This window comes from Abrus precatorius, unplaced genomic scaffold, assembly GCF_003935025.1.
Source record: "Abrus precatorius isolate BTA unplaced genomic scaffold, Abrus_2018 Scaffold7, whole genome shotgun sequence".
Classification (NCBI taxonomy): Eukaryota; Viridiplantae; Streptophyta; class Magnoliopsida; order Fabales; family Fabaceae; genus Abrus; species Abrus precatorius.
Window position 1 is genome coordinate 8,249,586 of NW_020874417.1, and position 24,077 is coordinate 8,273,662.

Genomic DNA, 24,077 nt, shown 5'->3' on the forward strand with positions numbered 1-24,077 from the left:
TAAAAGGGGTAACAGCTTGGAATGTCATTACTTCTCCCTCTCAACAGTCCAAAAATAGTGTCATTTTCATTCGGTGGCTATGGACAGACCACAGTTAAACTATTTTGAAACCATAATTGCTACGTTGTCACTTTGTGTGTTGTGTCCTTCAAATGTTTTTGGGAGATGCAACACACATACCCCCACTTCTCATTGGACACTTTTTTCAATAATAAATTGAAGGCTCTTAATTTTTTATATTTTAAAACATATACAATTGATTTAGTTCATACATAGAAGTATTAAATATCTTTAAAATTTAGTAATTATTTCATATTGAATTTGTTTACATAATTAAAAATATTACTGAAAATAACTGTATTAAATGTTTTAATCAATATTTATAGGCATATTACTGAACTTGAAGATGGTTCAACTTACAACGATATAATTAATCTAATTTTTATATTAATGATAACTTTAGATAAAAATATAAGTTTTTAGTAATCTAATATATATTTTTTATCATTTTATTTATTTATGTAAAATATTAAAATTTTAGCATTAATAAATCAACAATCAAGTATTTTAATTTCTTTTGCATTTTGAAAATATATATAGCATTAAGCTTCATATTAAACAGTTTTACATAATGTAAAATTTTATAAATACGATTTATATGATAGTAGTTTCAATATAATAATAAATTTTAAAAGATTATTATAATTTGTGCAGTTGTAACTATCTCTCTGTATGTACATGCATGTGTGTGCATAGCTATATTTGCTGCTAAATAAACTTATTCTAAAGGCATATGCTAAATTGATGATGCATGAGAGATGTAAATAGATAAGAATGAATTTAGATCTTTTCATGTAATATAATGCTCCGTTAAAAAAATACAATAAAATTATTATCATAATTAGTTGTGTGATTTAAAAATTGTTTCTTTGATTTAAAATATAATGCATTTAAAAATTATGGTCCTCTTGAAGAAATATGAAAACTTAATGAAATGTAATTTATCTTTGTGAATAGCTGTGAGCAAGATTGAGCAAATGCTAACCTTAGCATTAACTATCCAATCAATATTTTGTTATCTTAATGTTTGAAAATATGTTATAATGATACAGGCAAAGATAGAGACAATTGTGAAAGTGCTAAATGACTCAACAAAGTCCTTATAAGTCAATGCTAGACTCGAGATCAAATTCTCCTATTATCCCTGAAATCAAAAGCTACTCTTCTGAGATAATTATATTGACCTCTTCTAAGATTAGAGGTAGATTAGACCTTAATTCAAAAACTACTCATGCATCTCTTATTTATATGTTATAATTATGTTTTGATTCTTAAAAAAAGATAGCACACACTATTAGAATGTAAAGAAAAACTAGAAGAGGAAGAATGACAATATTGTATTATCTTTGCAGTACAAAATGGTATCTTTAGTATATTGTGTATATAGTCTGAGTCAATACACACCTCCCTTATTTTTATGTATAAAACATACACATGATATCCATAAAAATGACAAAGCAAAAGCGTGCAAAGAAGACGGGTGTAATTTCTATAAACAAAGAATCTCTAATTATACCATTTTTTCTTTTTGAACAAATTCCCCCTTTAATCCATACGCCTGCTCTTAGATCACCTAATACAAAACTCATTCACCACAGCAGTCCAATTTCTAATTTCAGTTGTGTTTTTTTAATAAATTCTGGACAAAATTATTATATCCAATATTTTAATTATTCAGATAACAAAACTACAAATTTCATAGAACATGCTCAATCCAGATTGCTTTCAAAATTTAAGGAATTTAAGATCCCGCATGCATTGATATATTCTTAAAGTGCTACTTAAAATAACTCCAAATCCAATCTCCTTCAATTAACTTCCAGAGATGAAATTAACCCTATCCGTTCGCAATTCTAATAAAACGATACACATTTTAAAATAAGGATCCTCAACAAATGCATTTAAAATTTACAAAACAAAATAGATATTTAAATTGTGTGTAAATGTTGTACATTAGAACAACCGTGAAAATCAAGACAGTAGAAAAGCTACTCATTATACCATACCTATATATAAAAAATATTGGACGAAGAATGGCACTTCAAACTATGCTACACTACCACCAATTACTTTCCAGCCAAATGAAAATGGCTTTCAAAAAAATTAGAACGTTAGTTGTACAATTATGGTATCAAAATTTGCCAGGAATTACAGGCATGTGTATGTGGTGCCCAAAGTTATATAGAGAACATGCCAATTGCATCATATGTCCAACTTCTGTATCAAGTCATGGCACCCAGTTCCCATCTTCACTGGCAAACCAAGACATATTCTAGAAGAAGGAGTCTCCAAATTATCCACCTGCCCATGATAAGCAGCTTCAACAATAAATTTGGAGGCTGTCTCAAAGCACATTTTAATGAAAGGAGATGTAGAGTCTGCTATGCTCCCAGTTCGGTTCATGGGACGATAGCCACCAGAGTGCGTCATAAAGTCGGCAATGAGGGTCAAGTGCCGGATATTTACTGATATCCCATAAGACTTGAAAACATTCTGTACTTCCCTAATGATGGTCTCTCTGGCTGCTTCCACACCATAAGCATTTAGCATAGCATGGACGTTGTTTGAATAAATATACCTAACATCAAGATCATCTTGCAACTCCCAAAATGTTTCAAAATGTACCCCTGATGTCTGAAGTGCTGGTATTTTTTCTTTCACTGAGGATGGAATATCATCCCTTTTACTACAATCCTCACCGTAGTAGACAACTCCACTTTCTTTACATGTAATAGCTTTACATTCCCCAACCTTTCCAAAGCTCTGGATGCAAACCTTCTTGGCTGTTCTCAGAGCAATCTGCATAGTTGATTTGAAAACAGTTGAGTTTTATAAGAAAAATAGAAAGAAAAAAAATGCATATACACCCAACAGCTATCATATTTGCTTTCTGACCATATTTCACTTCACAGTTTCCTTAGATGTTACTATTTCTCATCCAAAAACCTAAGGATGGGGCACACCCCCATTATAGGAAAAAATGTATGACACCACCATATGCATTTTAATGGGCCAGACAGTGCAGGTAAGGTATTGTCCTAGAATATAGAAATAAACTATTTATTGTGTCGAATAAACAATCTAATATACAATAACACAACCTAAACTTAAATATCAATATAGAAACCCTGATATTAACACTGCGTATTAAACAGAAATGAGCCGCAACTGAAAGTACCTGAGCTAACAAAATGTGAGGTTCACCAGTAAGTTTAAAGTGGATCTCAAAATGCATCCCTTTAGCTTTCACAAAAACTGCCCTGTCATATTTTTTTGTTGTTAGTTTAGATTTTTTCTTTTGAGATTTCAAATTATCTTTTCCATCAATAGACTTGCCCTTGGAGGGTTTTTCATGTCCTTTAGAATTATTATCATCCTCATTGACGTCAATATCACTGCCATCCTCATCACCTTCTTCAAAATCCTCTGACAGCTCACCATCATGTGTTTCCTCTTCAGGACCATCCTCGTAATCAACCTCATCAGTACCTTGCTGTTTTCTTTTTTGCGCATCTGAACCAAGATCGTCATGCCCTTCAGTGTCTTCAACACCACCGTCATCATCGTCATCATCATTATTTTGACTTTTTTTCTGAGATTCTGATTCATTATTATGAACATCTTCTGAGCTGTTTGAATTAGATTGTGGATCTGTCTTGAAATTCTTTATGCCACTAATTTTAGAAAGCAATGTCATGTGATTTTCAATGGCGTCCTCCAACGCTCTCACGAAGACTACTCTGAGAGTTTCCTCCCAGTCTTCGAGGGTAATATCAGTGTACTTCGGATAGTGTTTAGGTTTATATAGCTTCATCACAAGTTTATATATACTGCAAATCTGACCGCCACGAATGGTTACTGGTACAACAGAAACTTTCATACTCTCAATTATGTCAGCTACAGTAATCTTCTTCAACTTGTCAGCAAGACAAACAGCATCCTCCCTGCAAATAACAACTGCATTAAACATCTAAACATATCTGTATGTAGAAAAAAGAATAATTTTGCAGAAACAAAATAAGGCATATACAAGGAAACACTAGAGAACAGATAATAGTGCCAGCATCTCACATAGATTTTTTGGGTCTCAAGGGACATGTCATAAATGGAGTTTTGATATCACGTGCAGCAGCCATCACAATTTCTTGCAAGCGTGGAATTCCAAGTGTCACATTCATTTCACCTCGACCAGCAAGGTGGAAAGTATTCAAACTGAAAAAAGAAGCTGAAAATAATCAGAAACAATAAATCAACCACACATACAAATTAAGTCTGACTTAATCATTACTGAGAATTTCATAGCTGGCAAAAAAACTACTCTGAAGTAAGAAGTTCTAGGCTTCTAGCGGACCATGAAGAGAGCGCTTCAGAATTTAATCAGATGCAAATAAAATGTCATTGTTCCAGCTAATTTTGCTGAGGTTCTCAAAGCTCCAGGAATACATCAGAAAGTTTACCCACATTTCAAGAATTTGCTATGAAAATTAAAATATTCATTTTCTCTGTGATCATAAAAAAGCGCTCAGCTTATCTAATACTCTATTAAGTACCCCCATTAGCACAAGTCATTCCAGAAACTCATTACGCCTACCTACATTAGAACCCTAGAGAAAGCTTTTAAGAAGTTTAGATCAAACTAAAACCACTAAATCTGTATTGTAAGATAATAGAGAGGAGCTAACTTTACATGTGATTTGTTCTGTCTGTTATTCTCTTTTGAGAGCAGATAATCCAATAATTGGTATAGTGCTCACCTTAGAATTCAATCCCCTATGGCCAATGCTTTCACCCACTTCCAACAAATAAAAACCATTGTTTAACTTAATTCTTTTTGCTCATTCTAAATTGTTCATCCATTAAAATTTACTTACTATGCATGAACAAAACAAAATAATAGCAACAGGCTCATCAAAAAGATGTGAAAACTTGAAGGTTTGGCTAATTAAAAAGAATCACAAAGATGATTTAGATGGTCAAAACACACAATCATCCCAGAAAAAGTGATGCCACAACAATGTTGACACAAAATTACATTAATTGCAAGATGATGCCCAGTGATTGGAGCAGGTGGAGATGACACGGAAATGCACCAGTTTAAGCATAACAATGCCACATCTCATGCCTTAGCTTAAGAGATGAGTATTCCTAGCCAGCTTCTTGGCATAAAACATAGCAAAATCCAGTCTATACTACACTCTTGAGGAAAGAAACAGGAATGTACATGTTTGTTGCGTACAAAGGCTCATCAGTTAGTTCTATCTATAAAAATTAATAGATTCAGTTTGATTCAAATGTCATGGGGGTTAGACTACACTTACATAGAGCTTGTGAAACCACCAAGTTCAAGTGGGTAAAGTGTATTATTACCTAAACAAGGCCATAAGATTTGTTTAATTTGTTACTTAAGCTCAGAATATATGAATGGAAAAAAAATAAGAAAGCAAAACAAAAGGGTGAAAAAACTTTAAGCCAAATAGCCAATAAGACAAGAAAATGAGAAAAGAAAAAACTTTTGGGAAAACTGAGTCAAGCTGGACAAGACAAGCAAACAAAGTGCAGAACAAACCTATGGGTTGCAAGGATGGGCAAGAAAATGCAGGCTCAGCCAGAAATAAGCCAGAAAGGTAGGGTTAAAGGGGTTGCATCAAAACAGAGAAGGCAGAGGGTGTATGCATATTTGAACAAGGGTTTTCAAATCCTTTCCTCTACTATAATGAAAAAAGGGTGAAGCCATGAAATAACCCTCCAATAAAGGTTTCGTAATACAGAAAATAAGGGTCAAAAACATATTCTAAGCCCCTTTTTAATGGTGGCCACATGTGTGAGTATTTTTCACACACAGCAAGAACATCCAAATGCTTAGTCAATGAACTTCTGTAGCAGCCAAAGGCTGCAACACCATAATAGTGGTGCTATTGCATACTTTTAATAACTCTGGCTCCAGTAATCATGAAAGACTGGTAACAACTTCAAAATTTTTCGTAAGCTTTAATTATGAAACAGATTGAGTATAAAGGGCATCTCATGGTTACACATTAAATTCAAAAAATAAGAAAAATCTATGAAAATTAAAAATTCTTACGTCATCTGTGTTGCCGGTTCTCCAACAGATTGAGAAGCTAATACACCAACTGGCTCACCTGGTTGAGCAAGACTCGAGAGATACTTGTGCTCCATCAACTTCAAGAATTCTTTTCGTTTCATTGAACCATGATTTTTCTGTTTTAAGGAGAAATCACGAAAGAAATTTTCTGCTTTTCCTTTAAGAGCATCAGGCAGTTTGTTAATATATGGACTGGATCTGTCTAGCTGACGGCAACAGTTGCTGTAAACCAATTCTTTATTCTGAAAATAATAATAGAAACATCAAACAATAAGCTACAAGTTGGATATGTAATCTGCAGTTTTCTAAAAACAATAAAACATGCACATACAGTTGACAGTGCTTCAAATTTGGTGATAAAGCTAGTTTGATGGACATCTACACCATCTTCTCCATAGTGAAACTGAATAACTGAACCATCAGAATCACGGACAGTATGATCATAACAAACTTTAAGACACTCAAGGTTTTTCATTAGGCATCTTTGCAGATAACCACTCCGAGATGTTTTGACAGCAGTATCAACTAACCTGTGCAGCAAAGATGTCATTTGTTAGGTTTTAGCAACAAATGAATAGTGTAATTTGATGATCTGATGTTCAGTTTGGAGGGAGGGGGTGTCTTTCACATGAAACAGTAGCCATGGAAGGAAAGTTAAGTACATATGATGCATTCACATGTAACCATGTGACTTATATGACAAGTACACACCACTACTGTCACCAAGTACTCTGTTTTGGACCCATCTATTTCTCTTAGATTCAACAAAGTAATTCATCTGTTTATCTTCAAAGATAATATAACTTATTAAAGTTAAAATAACAAATATCATTTTGGTATTTGTTGTCATTCATATGTTCTATGCCTTGAACAGAAATGATATACAGGAAATGGAATAAAATTATAACAATTCACAACCCTAATGACCATAAATCATTCAATAACAATTATTTAGAATGAGCTATTTCTATCAGCTCAATCTAAAAGTTTTTCTTTACCCTTCACGACCAGCCATGCAATGAAAGTAATATTCCTGCGGATGAAGAGCTGTAAGAAACCGATCAATAATGAATCCTCCTGCTCTAGGGGAACAATCCCAGGGAGGAAAGCATGGTAAGGTCTTTCCAGAAACCATACGTGGGACTCGCTTCCCTTCCAACTCTTGCTGGCCAAGATGAGATGATATTTGCTGGAAATTCACCTGTTTAAAAGCATATGAAATCAACTTGATATCATTAAATGTCATAAACATAATACATAAATGATTAGTATCCATATTCATCAACACTGAAAGCAGCAGGTATGGCCATCCTAGAAACCACTACAGCAGGATAATGGACAGCATAAAGACATTATTGTAGACTCTAGAAGCAATATATAACAGTTATATTGTACATATACAGATGTTCAAACATTAAAAAAACACACTAAATGAAAGTTATGTCCATAATTAATGATCAAATGTTCCAATCCAAAGTCAATGATAACAAAAGTCAAGGAGTTAAAAATGCCCCTCTTAAGTGGATGATGCCATGACTGAGATGGACATGGAGGGTGGTGACCAATGCAGTTAAAAAATAGGAAAGAAAACGGATAGAAAAGGAGTGAACAGGATAAGAACTTAGAACGTACACAAACAAAAAACATAGGTAACAGAATAGGTAGAGGAAGGGCACAAAGACCTTTCTTGAGTTTCTTCTCAGAAATTTTTCATGAAAACTAGGAGTAGAGGGTGCAATATATCGGCAAAACAGAGTAGAGGATATGCCCAGGCATGGCTGAACACCATAGTTGTTAATCTCGAATAGTGGCAAATAGCGGCTGACCCCTACAACGCTATAGCAGAATTGCGTAAGTGGGATGATCGCTATTTAAAGATTTATAATATGTATATATAACAGTGTAAAACATTACAACATGAGTGTTATATATAAACAAAAATGCTTTCATATGATAAATCAGTGAACAGACGCCGGAAAATCTGATTTTCCGGTGAACAGAAAAACAGAGATGCTGGAAAAAGTAATTTCTCCTGTGAACAAAAAAAGAGGAGACGCTGGAAAAGCTGATTCCTCCAGCAAAATGGAGCAAGTGAGCCTCTGGACAAGCTGATTTCACCAGTGAAATGGAATGGGTGCGCCGCTGAGAATGGGAGAAATTGCTACGCAGAGGCTTGGTCTTTTCGCGGAGAGAGGAGAGCGTGGGGAAGATGGGTTTCTTTCTTTTCCCCAAATGACCCTTTACCCTTAAAAAATAATCCAAACAGTGCATTTTATAAAAATAGAATAGGGTTTCTTTCTTCCCACCAAATCACGCGATTGTCTCCCTGTTTTGGCCACAAACGCCCGCACCTGCCGCGACATACCAAACTCCCCGCGTTGTGGCAGCCAACAGCCTGCACTGCTCTGGTGCGCTATTAACAAGTATGCTGAACACCAGCAGAAAGTAGTGGGTTTTGAAGGAAACAGGTCACACCACAGCCAGTGTTGCATTAATGAAGAAGAGAGATGTGAAATCACAAAAGTAATACAAAAAGTTTGTCTGACAATGCAGAAAATGGGGCTGGGGGGGTGGTTTGGCCCCATTTCAGCATAGCTGCTGCAAAATCCATGAATCACCACAACATTGGGTGCAATCATGAGCACGACCGGCAGATGTATAAACACTGTGATGCCTTTTTCTGTAGCAGGTGGCTGTTATTGATAACTCTGTATCAACTAGAAAAGATGAACAGAGACTTTGTACAGTGTTTTAGAAACCAAACCAATTAGTTATATGCTAGATACAGGAAAACCAATTGCCAGATTACTGATAACCTTTGTCAAAAACCATTGCAAACCAGCTCAATCTACCAAACAAGTTTAATACCAGAAGAAACAGTACAAATAGTGAAATATCAATGAATTTATTACTGTATCTATTGCATCCCAGTTAAGAAGCTGTTAGGTGCCCTAAAAGGACCATGTACTTTACAGCAAATAGAACCCAAAATGCCCCAACCATATCTATAGTGATAACCCATGAAATACGTTTTTTTTTTTCTTTTACATATGCCAGACATACAGGACCCCTTGGCGCCAACACTGCAACACATATCACCCAGTTCCAGATTTAGTAGAGTAAAATATTAATCTAAATTACAATCTTGTACTCCTTTATAGAATAAAAATAAAAATTTACACTCAAAATTAAAAACAAAAAAAAAAGTTCATGATATTTTATAATTTAAAATTTTGAGTATCATCTGCATACTCTTCAATAAGATCTTTTAATTCATAAAACACACAAATCCTGCATTTCACTCTAATCATACAGCACACTAGTGCCACGCTGCCACAGAAAATATTCATAGGAGAATGTTACTAACAAATAGCACACGCGATACTTATGGTGCCAGGTATCCTAATACAACAACATATGAGAGTGACTGAGGACAAATTAACATTAAAGCAAAAGTACACATACCATACTACCCTTAGCTCCAGATGTAGTCATAAGAGAAATCCAATTTTTTCCGGAGGGTTTCAATATTCCTTCAGATAGTAGCTCTTTCAATATCCCTGAGCTTGTTCTGGAGTTAAGATTGCTTATCATCTTCCTATCCAAGTATGTTAAGGCTCCTTCTCCATTACTGCGTATCTTTTTCTCAATATTCAATTGCATTGTGATTGGATCTGAAATGCAAAAATATGCCAAAACATCACAACTTTAAGCGAAAAAAAAGATGGCATTAAGGAAATGCCAAGTACCCCATGTAAGATGCCTATGAATTGGACACGTCTCAAACGGTAAGATAATGAAAGAAATGAACGCAAAAATTTATCCAAAATATTACAAAGTATTAACCATTGTTTTCCACAAACACTAATCTAAAATGAAATGAGTCTGTCAGAACTCACTAGAATATCATGAGAATCATACAACCCTCAACAGAGATAGTCTATTGTGGGCAAACATGAAAGACATATTTGATACAAAAAGTCACCATATGTCAACACTTAAACACAAGAAAATTTAGTGATTGAAAGATATGAGTGCCCATCTTCTCAACACATTATTTTGGTCTGTCGGCCTAATAGTTACTTTTGGTTTTGGAACAACAGGTAAAACAAACTCATTGACACAAATTTTAGATAGTAAACATTCTTGCATGCTCATAACCTTATTCGAAAGACAAAAAAAGATGGCATTCAATAATACAGTATTAAATTCAGGGTAAAAATATTAAATAGAAAACTAGCAATTCACCAACTAAAAGCAATCAATAAATGTTATCACATTTGGAAATGGAATATTTCGATTATATAATTTGAGCAAATTAATTTTACTTCAGGTTACCTATATTATCACTATCCATCACTCCAATGAATTCACGATGAACAATGTCCCCAATTTCCTCACAACTTTTGAGTTGATTCATTCTTTCAACATCGTTTCCTTCCATTAATAGAAGATCATCTACTCCACATGTGAACCCATGCATCTGAACAACAGAAAACAGATCAGAATCATGCAGGATTGTAGGATGAGTAAATACTATTAAATAGATTCCATTTGCATAACAAATTAATTGGTGGCTAACCTGTAAAAAGGTAGTGAATAACCGACTTAATGCAGAAAGCAGGTTGCCAGCAACATTTGACCCATAAAGTTCTTGCACCGTGTGTACTATACCATAGTCACCAAATTGAGCCTTATCAACCACACCACGCACCAAGTCATTTCTATATATCAATAATTTATCCTCATCAGGCTCATTCTTTTTTGATGTATCCCGAGTGCATTTTTTACCCTTCCTGATTCGAGTCTTGAAAAAGTTAGATGGGATTTTTGCATTCTTCTCAACAGTAAATGGTGGTGAACCTCTGGTGATGTAGTATAGCAATGCACTGATAACCTAAAAAAGACAGCAAAGACCAAACATACTTAATAAAACCATTATGTTATAAAAATAAAGCAGATCATACCTGAGTAGAAAAATAGGAAACGGGATTGACATCTGTTTCTGTAGTTTCATAAAGACTTAGATATGTTTTTAATCCTTACATTGTCACAAGATTGTGATTTTAGTCCCTCAAAAAAAATTGATTTTAGTTGTTGATTTTTCTAAATTCAACATTTTTGTCCCTACTGATGATGTGGCTAACTAAGAGGTTGCCACGTGTCGATTTTTGGCACCACATCAATGAGAAGGACCAAAAGTGCCAAATTTAGAAAAATCAGGGACTATAACGATTTTTTTAAGGATTAAAATCAAAATCTGCCAGTTTATTTAGATAGTACTCTTATAATGTCAAAAAAGTATTAATTCTTAAATTTAGGGGTATCAGAATGCAACCTGTTTTCCTGTCCAAAGGGGTTCAGGCTTCCATATTGCAGGAGGAAACAGAAACATTTCACTCTCAGAATTTGTCATGAAAACTTTCTGCCCAGGTTTGCCATAGAATGAGCCTAGCCCAGCCATGGATACACCAGAACTGTAGAGTAGTTGATTGAACTCTTCATAACTTAGAAAAGTATCCTTTTTTGTAAGAAGAGCAGCACTTACAATATGATCCTGGAAAAATGTTCAAAACAGGAGGAAAATACTTCAGGAAATCACTCCAAAAATAAATCTTTTGTAAATGATTTACATTAACTATTCAATCAAATAGGTGGAGGATCAACAGTAATGTTATTAACTTGTGACCTAATGGTCTTGGATTCTACTATGGACAACAACCCCATGTCCCCAAAACTCACCGGGATGAGGCTTCATGATTCTAACTCTATCTAGACCCCACAATGGAGGGATCCTAATGTCCTGAGGCACTAACCACCCCTGTTTAAATAAAATATTTATGCAAATACCTGAATCAAGGCTCTGATTGGATCACCACTTGTAGGTTTTACATATTGATTGTTGGCATTTACAATATTGTAAGCTTCAGCCCGGGAAATTTCATCTTGTGGAAAGTGAACATTAATCTCATCACCATCAAAATCAGCATTATAGGTACTGAGATAACAAGAAAAAAGAAAATGTGATTGACTTCAGAAACAATATTAAGCTGCGATGCTCTGTATATGACATCAAAAATGAAATTTTCATGACAGCTCATCAATCTAAGTTTTCAGATATAGTCAAAACATAATAGTTTATATCGCTATCACAATGCTCAGAAACAAATTATACATTACCTACAGTTTGCATAGTGCATGCGTACAGTTTTCTCCCCTTTCAGAACACGAACTATGTGAGCCATTATACTAGGCTTATGGAGTGTGGGCTGTAACAGAATATAAAATTCAATTACTATAAGGTCATCAAATAGATCGAGTCATATTGCACATTTTCTCAATATGATCACCATAATGGTAATTGTGGTATACAGTACAAAATTAAGCATGCAGAATAATCACCGCCCACTAAAGCAAAAACATAATTTTAACTCTATATAGACAAGCAATCACACATATTCAAGAATTGCATAATCTTAACAATTTCCAAGAGCAGACAGGAACAAAAAATCATTATTCTTAACAATCACACATACATCAAGCATTCTAATGTATAGCTTTTCTGTTTCATTTTTAACCCAAAAAAAAAAAAAATCATTAGAGGAATAGAAGACAATACCATGATACAATATATATTGCATTATTGTTAAAACACATCAGATGAGATAATGCATTCATTACCTGTCGATTGACAAGCACAACATCACCATCTTTCAAATGGCGATACACAACTTTTCCTTCAAATTCTTGGTCATATATCTTTCCATGATGCATAATAACCCCTCTTGAGGATGGTAATTTCCTTGATGTCAAAGAAAGCATTTTCCCTTTCGGAGGAAGCTTGACTATTGATACTTTATCAGCATAATGTGTTGCACCTGGATGGGATTCAGGACCATTAAGAATAGCAGTCCTTAGCTTGGCTACATTCCAGGGAGTCACTCTCTGCAAGATACTAACTTAAAAGTCAATGGCAGGAAACAAACTGAATTCCTTAGATTATCAAAATATTTGCTTCTGTTAGAACTGTTAGAATAGCAAGTAGTTCATGTATCACATTTTAAATGAGTCCAATAATATATTTAGGAAGTAGCACCCAATTAGTCTATCAATAATAGATAGATAGATAGATAGATGTTCTGCACAACCTAAGTATACACACTCAAGCAATATCATTCAAGCTATGTCATCCCATCTCCCTTTCTTTATTTTTCTCTATATCTCCCACTAAAATCAGCATGGTATCAAAGCACTATCATCTACCATGACCTGTCGCATCACATTCCTGCTCCAGTGGTCATAAAACATGAAACTATTTCGATTTCCAGTAGATTTCCTTTCCTCTGTAATTTCAGTGGTTTTCTTTTGTCATTTCTTCTGTATAGTCACTTTTCTTGTGCAAAAATTCTTGCTTCCACCCTTTTACCACAGGCCTTCTCCTCCAGCAACCTTCCAGCAACTTCCCATCAATCTTTATAGCTGTTTTTCATACCATTGACCTTTTCAGGTGACCTTCCAGTAACTTTTTGGCAACCTCTTCAGCAAGTTGTCACCTCAGGCGACATTCCAGTGAACTCGCCATTAATCTACAGCTGCATCAATCTCCAGCTGATATTAAAGTGTTCTCTGGTTCTTTTCTGGTCTAATCAAGCCCAATGTTGCATTCGCAGGGGCATTTAGTGGATTCCATGTTATTTGGAACAAAAGCTTAAATCCTAGTAAGCTTTAGCTTGAGGGGAGTCTTAAAATAACGCTCCATTCAAGTATCACATGTTACACTTACATGCATTTAATTTTAATGGGAAATCATAAATTTACACATTTTGATTTTCATACCATATGCAGGTGTTAAACTAAATAGACATCAGAAATTCATTACACACCAAAATAATAATAAGTGATAACAATATGCACATTGAGTAATACTTAGTTAAAACCCTCACCTCAGGATACGTTAATCTTAAAGCAAAATACGGGGGAATCCCAATTTCATTGACAGCTAAATAAGGATCTGGTGATATGACAGAGCGGCATGCAAAATTAACCCTCTTTCCCATCATTTTCTGCCGAAAGATACCTTCCTTCTTTTCCAGCAACTGACAAATTCCAGTAGCCACATCTCTCTGGCCTATACAAAGCAAGAAGTAAAGATAACCCTATGTACGAACCATTAGCATTATATCTAAATTGGCTACATGTTAACATATATATCAAGAGATTTCACAAATTCATCTAATGGACTAAACTTTGTTTCAATAAAATCTTGTCTACTGGATTCTTTGAGAATTACCTTAATTATGTTTTTGCAATGATTTTTTCCTCTATTATAGTACTTCCTTCAACAAAACAGAAAAATGAGATCCTCTTACAAACATTCTATCACAATTTAAAAAAGCATACAAAACTATTTTTATTTTCATTTGCTCTGTTTAGTGTATTATATATTGATATTGATTTTTTTTATTGACAAAATACAAGCCAACCCAGTTCCACATAATTCCAACAGGGTAAGGAAAATGAAACTAGAATAAACTCTCACCAGAAGCAGTTTTATTGTCAAATAGCACATTTACTGATTGCTGAAGATCCATCCACCGACTTAGAACCTTTGAAGAATCTGCCTTGTTTAGATGGGCATCTCCTAAGGATATATTGCACTGTAAAACCTTAGACAACAAAACAGTTTGAGGATGCTCCATCACCTGCAAAAGCATTGACCATGTAATTAAAAACATGTTGGATTGAAGAACAGCCAAAATATAGCAACACAATAACTTTAGAATAATGTGGAAAGGCCAATGAGGCAATGACAAGAGACTGAGTACCAGAGTAATTGGATGTAATTTACTAATGAAAATAAGGAACACAGGATGTAATTCACAAAAGAAGCTCTGAATGATTGTAATACATGTAACCAAATATCACTGTTTATCCAAAACTATGAATATCAGAAGACAACTATACTTGTTACATGGTCCACATGTCTAAAAGCTTTTTGCTTTTTCAATTATCAAGACTGTCCTACTTACCTAATAATATGTTATATTTCTCAACATTTACTGTAGCATCAAATAATATCAAGCGAAGCAACGAATATAAACAACAATAATCCATCTCACATAATAGTCCTAGCACAATGCAATTCAATAGTAGGAAAAACCAAAAAGGAAGAGAGAAAGAATGATAACATAATATATAAACATACTCAGTAAAATACCCATAAAAGTTCATCTCTACAAATAGTAGATTGTATACATATACTTTTCCTCATGAAACAACAATCTGAGTCAAAAATAAAATAATGAAGCGGTTCTCACAACACTGTTACATAGCTGTTTGTTGTTAGACAAAATTTATAAACTTTTGGTAATAGCATCTCCTAATCACACTTACATTATCACCTCCTTTAGTTGGGGGACGGAATTTGATTGGTGGCACAAATATATTCTGTAGAAAGAACATTGAGTGACCAGCTTTCTTCCCAAAACCCTGATCTTGAATATCACTAATATAAGAACAGAACCGAGCCTCGTTTTCCCACAAAAGCTCTAAAATATCTTTAACCTGTAATTTGAATAGAATTATATGAAATGAAATTATCCACACACATTTTCCAACAGCATCTAATATGTATATAAATTAAACATGCCATTACCAAGTAGACACTTTTCCTTGAAAAATAGAAATGTTATATAAATGACAGTCATTAAGCCAATTTGTAAGAAACTAACCTGTGATGGTAAAAGAGAACCAGAAAGTTTATTTTGCTCAGCAAGCTTGTAAGACAATATACCATTTTTCTTATTATCCCTTTTTGATGTCCTAGCAGAGGTAATATCTTCTTCATCTGTTGTATCCCCATTACCTAAAGATGTATCATCATTCGTTGTTTCACTTGCCACAGATCTAACGATATTTGCTCTAGCTTGATCAGCTGAGAGAACATTCTAGAGCCATCGAGCAGCAACCCAAAAAGGAGAAAGGAAATGAAAAGAAAAGCAAGAATTAGACATTGCAGCTAGAAACACCTACAAACATGGACCTATGGACATGAAATCTCTGTGGACAAAAGTATAAATACTTCATATGAAAAACATAATATACACAATAGATATAGTGACTTTATGGTATTCAAATTTCAAAATTTACCAAGTCATCATACATATTCCAAAGAAGAGAAAAAATTCAGACTTACTTAACCATACAACTTTTTGTCTTGCATATTTGAAAATTGAAGGTACCATCAACAAATTATAACAAAAAGGTAAAACGAGTATCATTTTGCAAATTTTACAGTTGTATGCATAATGTCTGGAATTACTGGACAGAGCATACATAATACACATCAACAAAGGTAGTAGTCACACACCCAGCCCAACCCACTCCCTCTAAATGCATAAATACACATGTGTATAGAAAATAAAGGAGTATTATTGTTGCTGCTGTACCACACAGTACACACATAACATTATAAAAGAACAACAAAATCTATATATATGTCTGTGTAATAAAAGAGAATACCATAAAACAATTATTATAACCAAAGAGAGGGTAAAGTCAAAGCTGCCTACATGAACCCCACAAAGTCCAGAAAATATCCTTTAGATAATATATTATTTTAATTTCTGAAAATAAACAAAGTAGCAAGAAACAAAGACTGTACCACATGAAACCATCCAAAGGTTGGTTTAGTAATTCTAGGATTGATAACTCCGCAATTTTGACACTTCTTATATTTCCGCAACAGAAATTTCCTTAGAACAGACATTGCCTCACTAAATTGAAGGGAGGTCCAATTTTCTCCCAGTTGCTCAGCACCACAACACTGGCTCTCGTCACCATCACCCAAACCAATGGATTCATCTTGATTGATAGAATCCAAACTTTTGGCCCTAATAATATCCCCTTTCATGATGAGCTCTAATTGGGATGTACGCATTTCCACCTTGAATCAACACAAGGCAATATGAATAATGGCCAAGAAATGCATAAATAACTTATAAAAAGCACAAGTATAGAGAACCAACACATAAAATTACTAAAAATTTACCTCCTCTCTTTTAGCCTGAAAATGATGGCAAGAGAAACAAGTTCTTTGTAGAATACTGCTAAGAATATTGAACATCAAAGGGTTGTAGACAGGGGAAACAAGCTCAATATGACCGAAATGACCAGGGCAATGTTTAGAAGTTTGACCACAGGATTTACAACTGAATCAAGCAAAAGATACATCTCAGTCACCCACCTCAATTTCAAGCTATGTAACGTAAATAAAAAGCAGAACAAACATCTTCAGTTATCACAAAACAATCAATTACTACCCCACTTAATCTTATCTCCACACAACCATATCAGCAACAAACTCCTAGGATCAGAGGACATTAAGATAAAATCTCAATCCAAAAGACAAGACATCCTCCACTTTGAATACAGACTAAACCCCAGTTTACTCCTTCAAGAGAAGTTCTTATAGGAGAAAAAATCAATATAAAAAATGAATAAAATTTCTCATTTTTTTAGAATTTCTCTCATTTAACTTCTCTAAAATTTGAGAAGATAAGTAGTTTCTAACTTATGACAAGTTTTATTAAGTTTTTATACTGATTTTTTTCCTCTTAGAAGGACTCTCTAGAAGTTTACCCAAACTAGATTTACAAGTGCATTAGGATAAACAGCTTAATCAAGCGCTTATTTAATAAACTCATACCAGAGAAGGACTTTTGGCATAAATTTGATCATGAAATTTATTAAAATAAGTTAAAAATAACTTATTTTGATAAACTATATCAAGAATCATACTGAGATAATGTAAAAAAAGCCTATAAGAGTGCTAACTATTGTGTAAGCTCTTCCAAATTTCCCCTAAAGCCTGCTTTGAATTAGCTTCTAGCTTATGGCAGATTTTCAAGTGAAACAAGTTTTCCATTCTTAACTTACAACAAAGCCCTTACAAGTTTATAACTGGTTATGTAAAAGTTGTGTACAGAGCTCAAAAAAAAGTTTAGGATACCGCGCATAAATTGATTTTAGCTTATGCAAAAACTTTCATTTATGTCATCTTAATTCATTTTATTTTCTTCTCCTGTAAGTTCTGAAGTTTATCAATACTGGCTCCACTATACTTGTACTCAAAAAATATGTATCAATAGTAATCGCCTGTTCGGTTTGGCTTATAAAAGTAAGCGACTTTTCCTTAAAATCTAAGGTTTCCCAAAACGAAGAGTGAAGTGAAAATTGATGAAACGCAGCATACAGAGACTTGTCATCGAGGGGACCAAACGCAGGGTCGTATAATCCAGCTGGCACAGGACGCTCCAAAGCATCGAGCAAAATGGGATTGGTGACTTTCACGTGACTACTCCTCCGTAACTCTTCTTCCGTTAAGAAACTGAAGGCCACCGCCTTAACGGAATTCGTTGCGCCCTGCGAGGTTACGGCGTTAGGTTTCACGGAGCAAGAACTGAGTTTCGATACAAGCGTGTTAAGTTCGAGAGTGTGATTACCTCAGTTGTGAGAACCATGTTGCTGCTGTCAAAGGTTCAATGCAGAGTTAAAGAAGAAGAAAAAGAAGAAGAGCCGTTGAGGTGACGAGAGGTTCAATGACAGTGCCAGTGAGAGGAGACACGAAAATTAGGTTTTGAAAAGTTAGGATCCATAAATAATTAAATATATTTGGTCCGACCCATCCACCTATATATGTTCTTGGGTTTGATTATACTCTTAGAAGTCTTTTTAAATTAAATTTATTATATTATTTTCTGCTAAAATTTATTAATTAATATAACAAATTTTCTCCAAAACAAATTAAAATCTCAAAAAAATTCTTCAAATTCAGTTTTATATCATTAAATTTTAACTATATTTACTTATAAACTTTTAAAACTTTTTCATATTTGAATTTTATTATAAATTATCTGAAAATCAATCAACCGAAAATCAATTATACAGAATTTTAATAATAAAAGTAAATAATTAACTCAAAAAATGTTAAAGGATTGGTCTAATAGATTAAGTTAAGATATAATTTTGTATCCTACGTTCAAGGTTTTTTTTTAATATTTTGCTAAGATTAAATCAAAAAATAATTTATTTTATTTTTTGAGAAAATTGGTCCATAAATTCAATTCATTTGTAATACAAACTGAAAAAATTTGTCTATAACAAAAATTATCAACAAAAAAATATGATTGTATTTTGAAATATATTTCTAACTTTTCGTAGAGCTCTTTAGAGATGGAAAGATATGTTTGTAACTAAGGTTTTAAAATACTACATTTCATTAAAGCAATTAAAGATGAAAAATTTTATCAATAATTTGTGAAATAGATAAAAATTACATCTCCTCCTTCTTCTTCTTCACTTTGCATTTTTTTCCTCTGTCTCTCTGCCATCTTTAGTTATTTGTCCATTGCTAGTGGTTGAAGTTTCTATTTAGAAAATAAATTACACCATTGTATTCTTAGTACGATATTCTAACTTTTACTCAACTTAGTTTTTTTTATTTTTTATGTAAAATAGATATTTATAATTTCTAAGATAGAGTTGTAGGATTGAAAATTGTATAATTGGGGAATGGACGTAGTGGTCCTCCCCCAAGCCAAATTATTATTTGCTGTGAAACTGTTCATAATTGTAGAGATTGTAGAATTTGTATGTTGTGGAATTATAAGGAGATGCACCCAAAACGATTTTAAGATTATGATGTATATGTTTATGATTTATTTATTAATATATTTTTATATAATATATAGACTATATGTGAAGAAAATGTTTATTTTTGTATTAAGTGTTAACATACATAAAGAAATGTTTATATAGTAGGGAGATTCTACAAAAATTTATATTATAAATTTGTGTATAAAATAAAAGATGTTCATATAGTATGTGTGCTTGTATTTAAGTTTGTTTAAAATATGGTAGGTAAAAGTAAGAAAGATGATACTTAACATTTTGATCATGGCAACACTCCTCATTGTAACGCCCCTAATTTTGTAATATTAATTATTATTATTTATATAAAATATAAATGCATATATATGTGTGTATATGCGTAAATGGATGTTGAAAATTACATTGGATGCATGATGATGGTGTTTTGTGTGTAATGAGTATGAATATATGTATGTTGTGGATGTGTGTATATATATGTGTGTGTATGCATGACTGGATAAGGTTGAAATGGGATAAGTGCCTAAGTACAGGCGTGGTACTGGGTTGTTCTCGCTGCAGCGAGAGGATTCTCGTTGTAGCGAGAAGGCCCTGGGAGGAAGGACTGAAACTGTCTCATTCTCGCTGTAGCGAGAGAGCGACAGTTTGGAGTGCATTTCTGGGTGCAGTCTCGCTGTAACGAGATTCTGCAGAAATCAGAGTGCAGTTTCGTCTGATATTTTCGCTACAGTGTAAGAGTGTGTCGCTGCAGCGAGGGGAATATCTTACTGTAGCGAGAGAGTCGCGACAAAAAAAGGATTTAAAGGGGTTAGGATTCGGAGAGAGTAATTTCTCCCTCTCCCTTCAAAATTCCTTTGATCCTCTCATTCCCAAACCATTTTCTACCGATTAAATTACCTCCAAAGCCGTTCGAGAGCTTGATTGAAGGTTGAATGGTGAGTTTTAATGGTTAGAGTTTCGATTTTTCATTCTCTATCTCTGTTTTTGTGGTTTCCCTGAGTTCTCATGGAATTTCTCTATGTGTTTAAGACGAAATCTGTGAGGAGAAACACTTCTTGGTGAATTTAGTGTGTGGGTCTTCAATCCAAGGTAAGGGGGGACTCTACTCTATCTCAATATGTTGTGTAATTCTTGTGTATTTCAATGAATAATATATTGTGGCTGAAATAGAGAGTAGGAATTGTGTGTTTGATGAAAATTGGTATGCAATATGATGTGTACTAAAATAGTTAGGCCCCGTGGAGGTGGTTGTGTGTGATAGAATGTCATTGATTGGTGAATTAATGATATTGTGAATGAATGAAGGCTATGTGTTGTATATTATGGATAAAATGTGGGCTATGTGCCGTGTAATATGAATTGAATATAGGCTGTGTGTCTTGTGCAAGTATGAATATTGCGTGTGTAAATGAAATGTCTGTGAATAGGGCATGTAGCGCCGTTGTAATGTGCTGTAAATGGTTCAGCGATACATTGGGGGTGTGAAAGATGAAGACGGTAGAAATACCTTGAGGAAGAGGGAGTGGTGGTGACACCGACTGTGGAACGGGTGCACCACAGGTCACACACTCTCTTCCTAACTAGACCTCTGACCATTACCTTTGTTGAGCAACCCATGACTGCCCACGTGGTATCCGTGAGGTGGGGGTAACCAACGACCATTCATAGTGTAAATCTGTGATCACAGTGCCACAGTGAGTGTGGTTGGCGTGCATATGCATGAGTTTATGAATTGTACTTATGGATGTGAAATGTCGCTTGTGATTGTAATTGTTTAATGTATTGGAAATGTACTAGGGGTGAGGCCTTGTATTGACTATATGTCTTTGGGTAGTGTAGAGTACTCACCCTTACATTCATTTTTCAGATAATCAAGACGATCAGCACCGGACTCAGTGAAAGGGTGGATGAAACTGCTATAAGACTTAGGACATTATTTTGAAAACTGTTGTATTTGAATAAGGCTTGTAGCAACTGTTTGATGTAATTTGTAACTCGTTTCTTCATTTGAAATGTTTGATGAAACTTGAATTAAAAATGAAAGTCTTATTATTTCAAAAATTTGCGAAAATTCCTTATTTATTGAAATTAAATTTAAGGTGTTACACTCATCAACCACCATACCAGTTGTAGTGCAAACCTACTAAGTTGGGGAGCAGGACTAGTTCATTATAGTGCTCAACCTTGGCTATGTGCCTCCTCTCCTCTCGTATAAGTTACACAATTTACATGGCTAACTACATCTATCTCATTATCCCATCTACATAGCGCACAAGCAAGAGATCTACTACTATTGCATCTTCCTATTGGCAATAGTCACAAACCCATACACCATCGAGACTGCTTCCAAGTTTGAGATGAGATGGATCAACTTGGTAAATTATTTACAAAATATGACACAACTTTATTTGATGTGAATTTTATAATCATTGTGTTATTTTATTGTGCTCAGTTGGTATCTACCGTAGAAAAGTATCCATTACGTAACAGATACCATTAAAAAGATATAAAGGTGGAGTAGTTCAAATATTTGAAGGTAATAGAAGTCAATTAATTTATTTTAAATCTAATTAAATATCTAATTCTTGCACCTGTTATAATTAATTTCTACTTATGTAAAGCAACTTCTACATTCCCTTCCAAGAGAGAAGATGATTTTCAAGGCTGGAAGAGTCGTACTACAAAGCGACTAAGACAAATGTACATTGTGATAATTAAAAATAACGAGGAATAATTATTCAAGTAAACAAAAGAAACAAAAAACTAAATTAAATAATCTATTTATGACTTATAGATGGAAAAATATGTATGCAATTTACAAATGGATTTAAAAATCTTCTGTATTGATTTACCAACAAATAAATTATAGATGAGTGTAACTCGTTTGTAAATCTAAAATTTGTTGATAACTTTTCAAAAATTCATCGATAATTTGCATATTTTTAGTAGTGTAAAGATTTTAATTAGTTATACAAATTTGTTACTTAGTTATTATTTTTTAATTTTAATTATAAATAACCTTGGGATGATATTTATGATGATTATTGGTATGAATATAATTAACGTTTGTATTACAGAATTTTATTGCATTGTCATTAATTATTATTGTTATTGTATTTACAAATTTGGAAAATATTAGAGTTTTTTTTTATTAATTTGTTAACTATTAGTAATTAGTAGATTACATATAAAGTTGAATCATTGATTAATTGTATTACTATAAAATTAATTATTATTATTATTATTATTATTATTATTTATTAAATATTAAAATTATATTTAGATAGCATCATCTTCTTAGCAAATTAGGGTCATTAATCTCAAATTAGAGAATTCTTCGTTGTTACAATTTACAACATTTACCTATCTAAATATTTTTAGGATGGTCAAGATCACCCTACTTTAAAGGTGAGGAAGAGTTAGCTTATTTTAACTAGTCTAGAAGGTGTTTTAGCATATATCTTTCCCTACTTGAAGATTTAACATTGTTGGATTTGCTGGAATTGTACATTTGTCAGTTTTCACTATACCTTTCATTAATCATTGCACTAGTGGAGAGATGACACTACTAAAAAAAATATTTTTTTCCGCTATTTATATAACCTTTGTTAAGTTTGAATATTACCCGTGATTTAAATAACCATAGTTAATAGTTAATTAACAATGATTGTGAAAAACTCCCAAGTAATTATTGAAATTTTTTTTACCTATTTATTATGACTTTGCCTACAAGCATAGATACCACTTCTCCTAACCCCAAAACATAACCCTACTAGTGCCAAAGGTACGCCCTCTTTCTTAACTCCTTTTTTGACATCCTCTCTATCAACTCCTCTTTGAATTGATTTTGTGCCCTCTCTGTTTCACAAAGGTTCGATTCAATCTTCTTACTGTCTTCCAACCAAGTATGATTTGTGTTTTACGTTTGGAGTTTTATATTTGGAGTTTGTATTTGGGCTTAAAGTCGTCGTTGAAGAGCAAAAGAGAGTGGAATGAAGGCTAGAGAAGCATACATTCTACCTGCCTCTTAGAGAGTGTAGGATTGATCTTTAGGATATTGCCACTTTGTTGGGATTGCAAATTGATGGATGACCTATTACAACACCTATTGGAGGTAACTATATGCATATGATCAAAGATAGTCTTGGTATTCAACCTTAGTGTGATGTCTTTGTGGGTAGCTTCCTCAAGATGGGTTGGTTAGACTAACATTTTACCCACAATATGATGTATAATGAGAGTTCTC

General features: G+C 33.6%; 1 protein-coding gene across 2 annotated transcripts; it reads right to left on the reverse strand.

The window, feature by feature from the left end:
* Positions 1 to 1,834: 1,834 nt before the first annotated feature.
* On the reverse strand, positions 1,835 to 18,796 carry LOC113871223 (DNA-directed RNA polymerase I subunit 1). 2 transcript variants are annotated; one of them, XM_027508169.1, is made up of 21 exons: positions 18,667 to 18,796; positions 18,417 to 18,586; positions 17,214 to 17,373; positions 16,827 to 17,108; positions 15,895 to 16,110; positions 15,557 to 15,727; positions 14,703 to 14,865; positions 14,107 to 14,291; positions 12,845 to 13,108; positions 12,344 to 12,432; positions 12,014 to 12,161; positions 11,502 to 11,720; positions 10,746 to 11,060; positions 10,502 to 10,646; positions 9,629 to 9,837; positions 7,162 to 7,364; positions 6,495 to 6,693; positions 6,143 to 6,405; positions 4,132 to 4,272; positions 3,239 to 4,004; positions 1,835 to 2,859 (listed from the first exon to the last, which is right to left on the reverse strand). In XM_027508169.1, the coding sequence occupies exons 1-21, from the start codon at positions 18,682 to 18,684 to the stop codon at positions 2,263 to 2,265; spliced, it is 4,923 nt and encodes a 1,640-aa protein (XP_027363970.1). In that variant the 5' UTR covers positions 18,685 to 18,796; the 3' UTR covers positions 1,835 to 2,262. The 2 variants fall into 2 exon arrangements, with proteins under 2 accessions (XP_027363970.1, XP_027363971.1); XM_027508170.1 differs by having other exon boundaries at positions 1,965 to 2,859; positions 14,697 to 14,865.
* Positions 18,797 to 24,077: the final 5,281 nt, after the last annotated feature.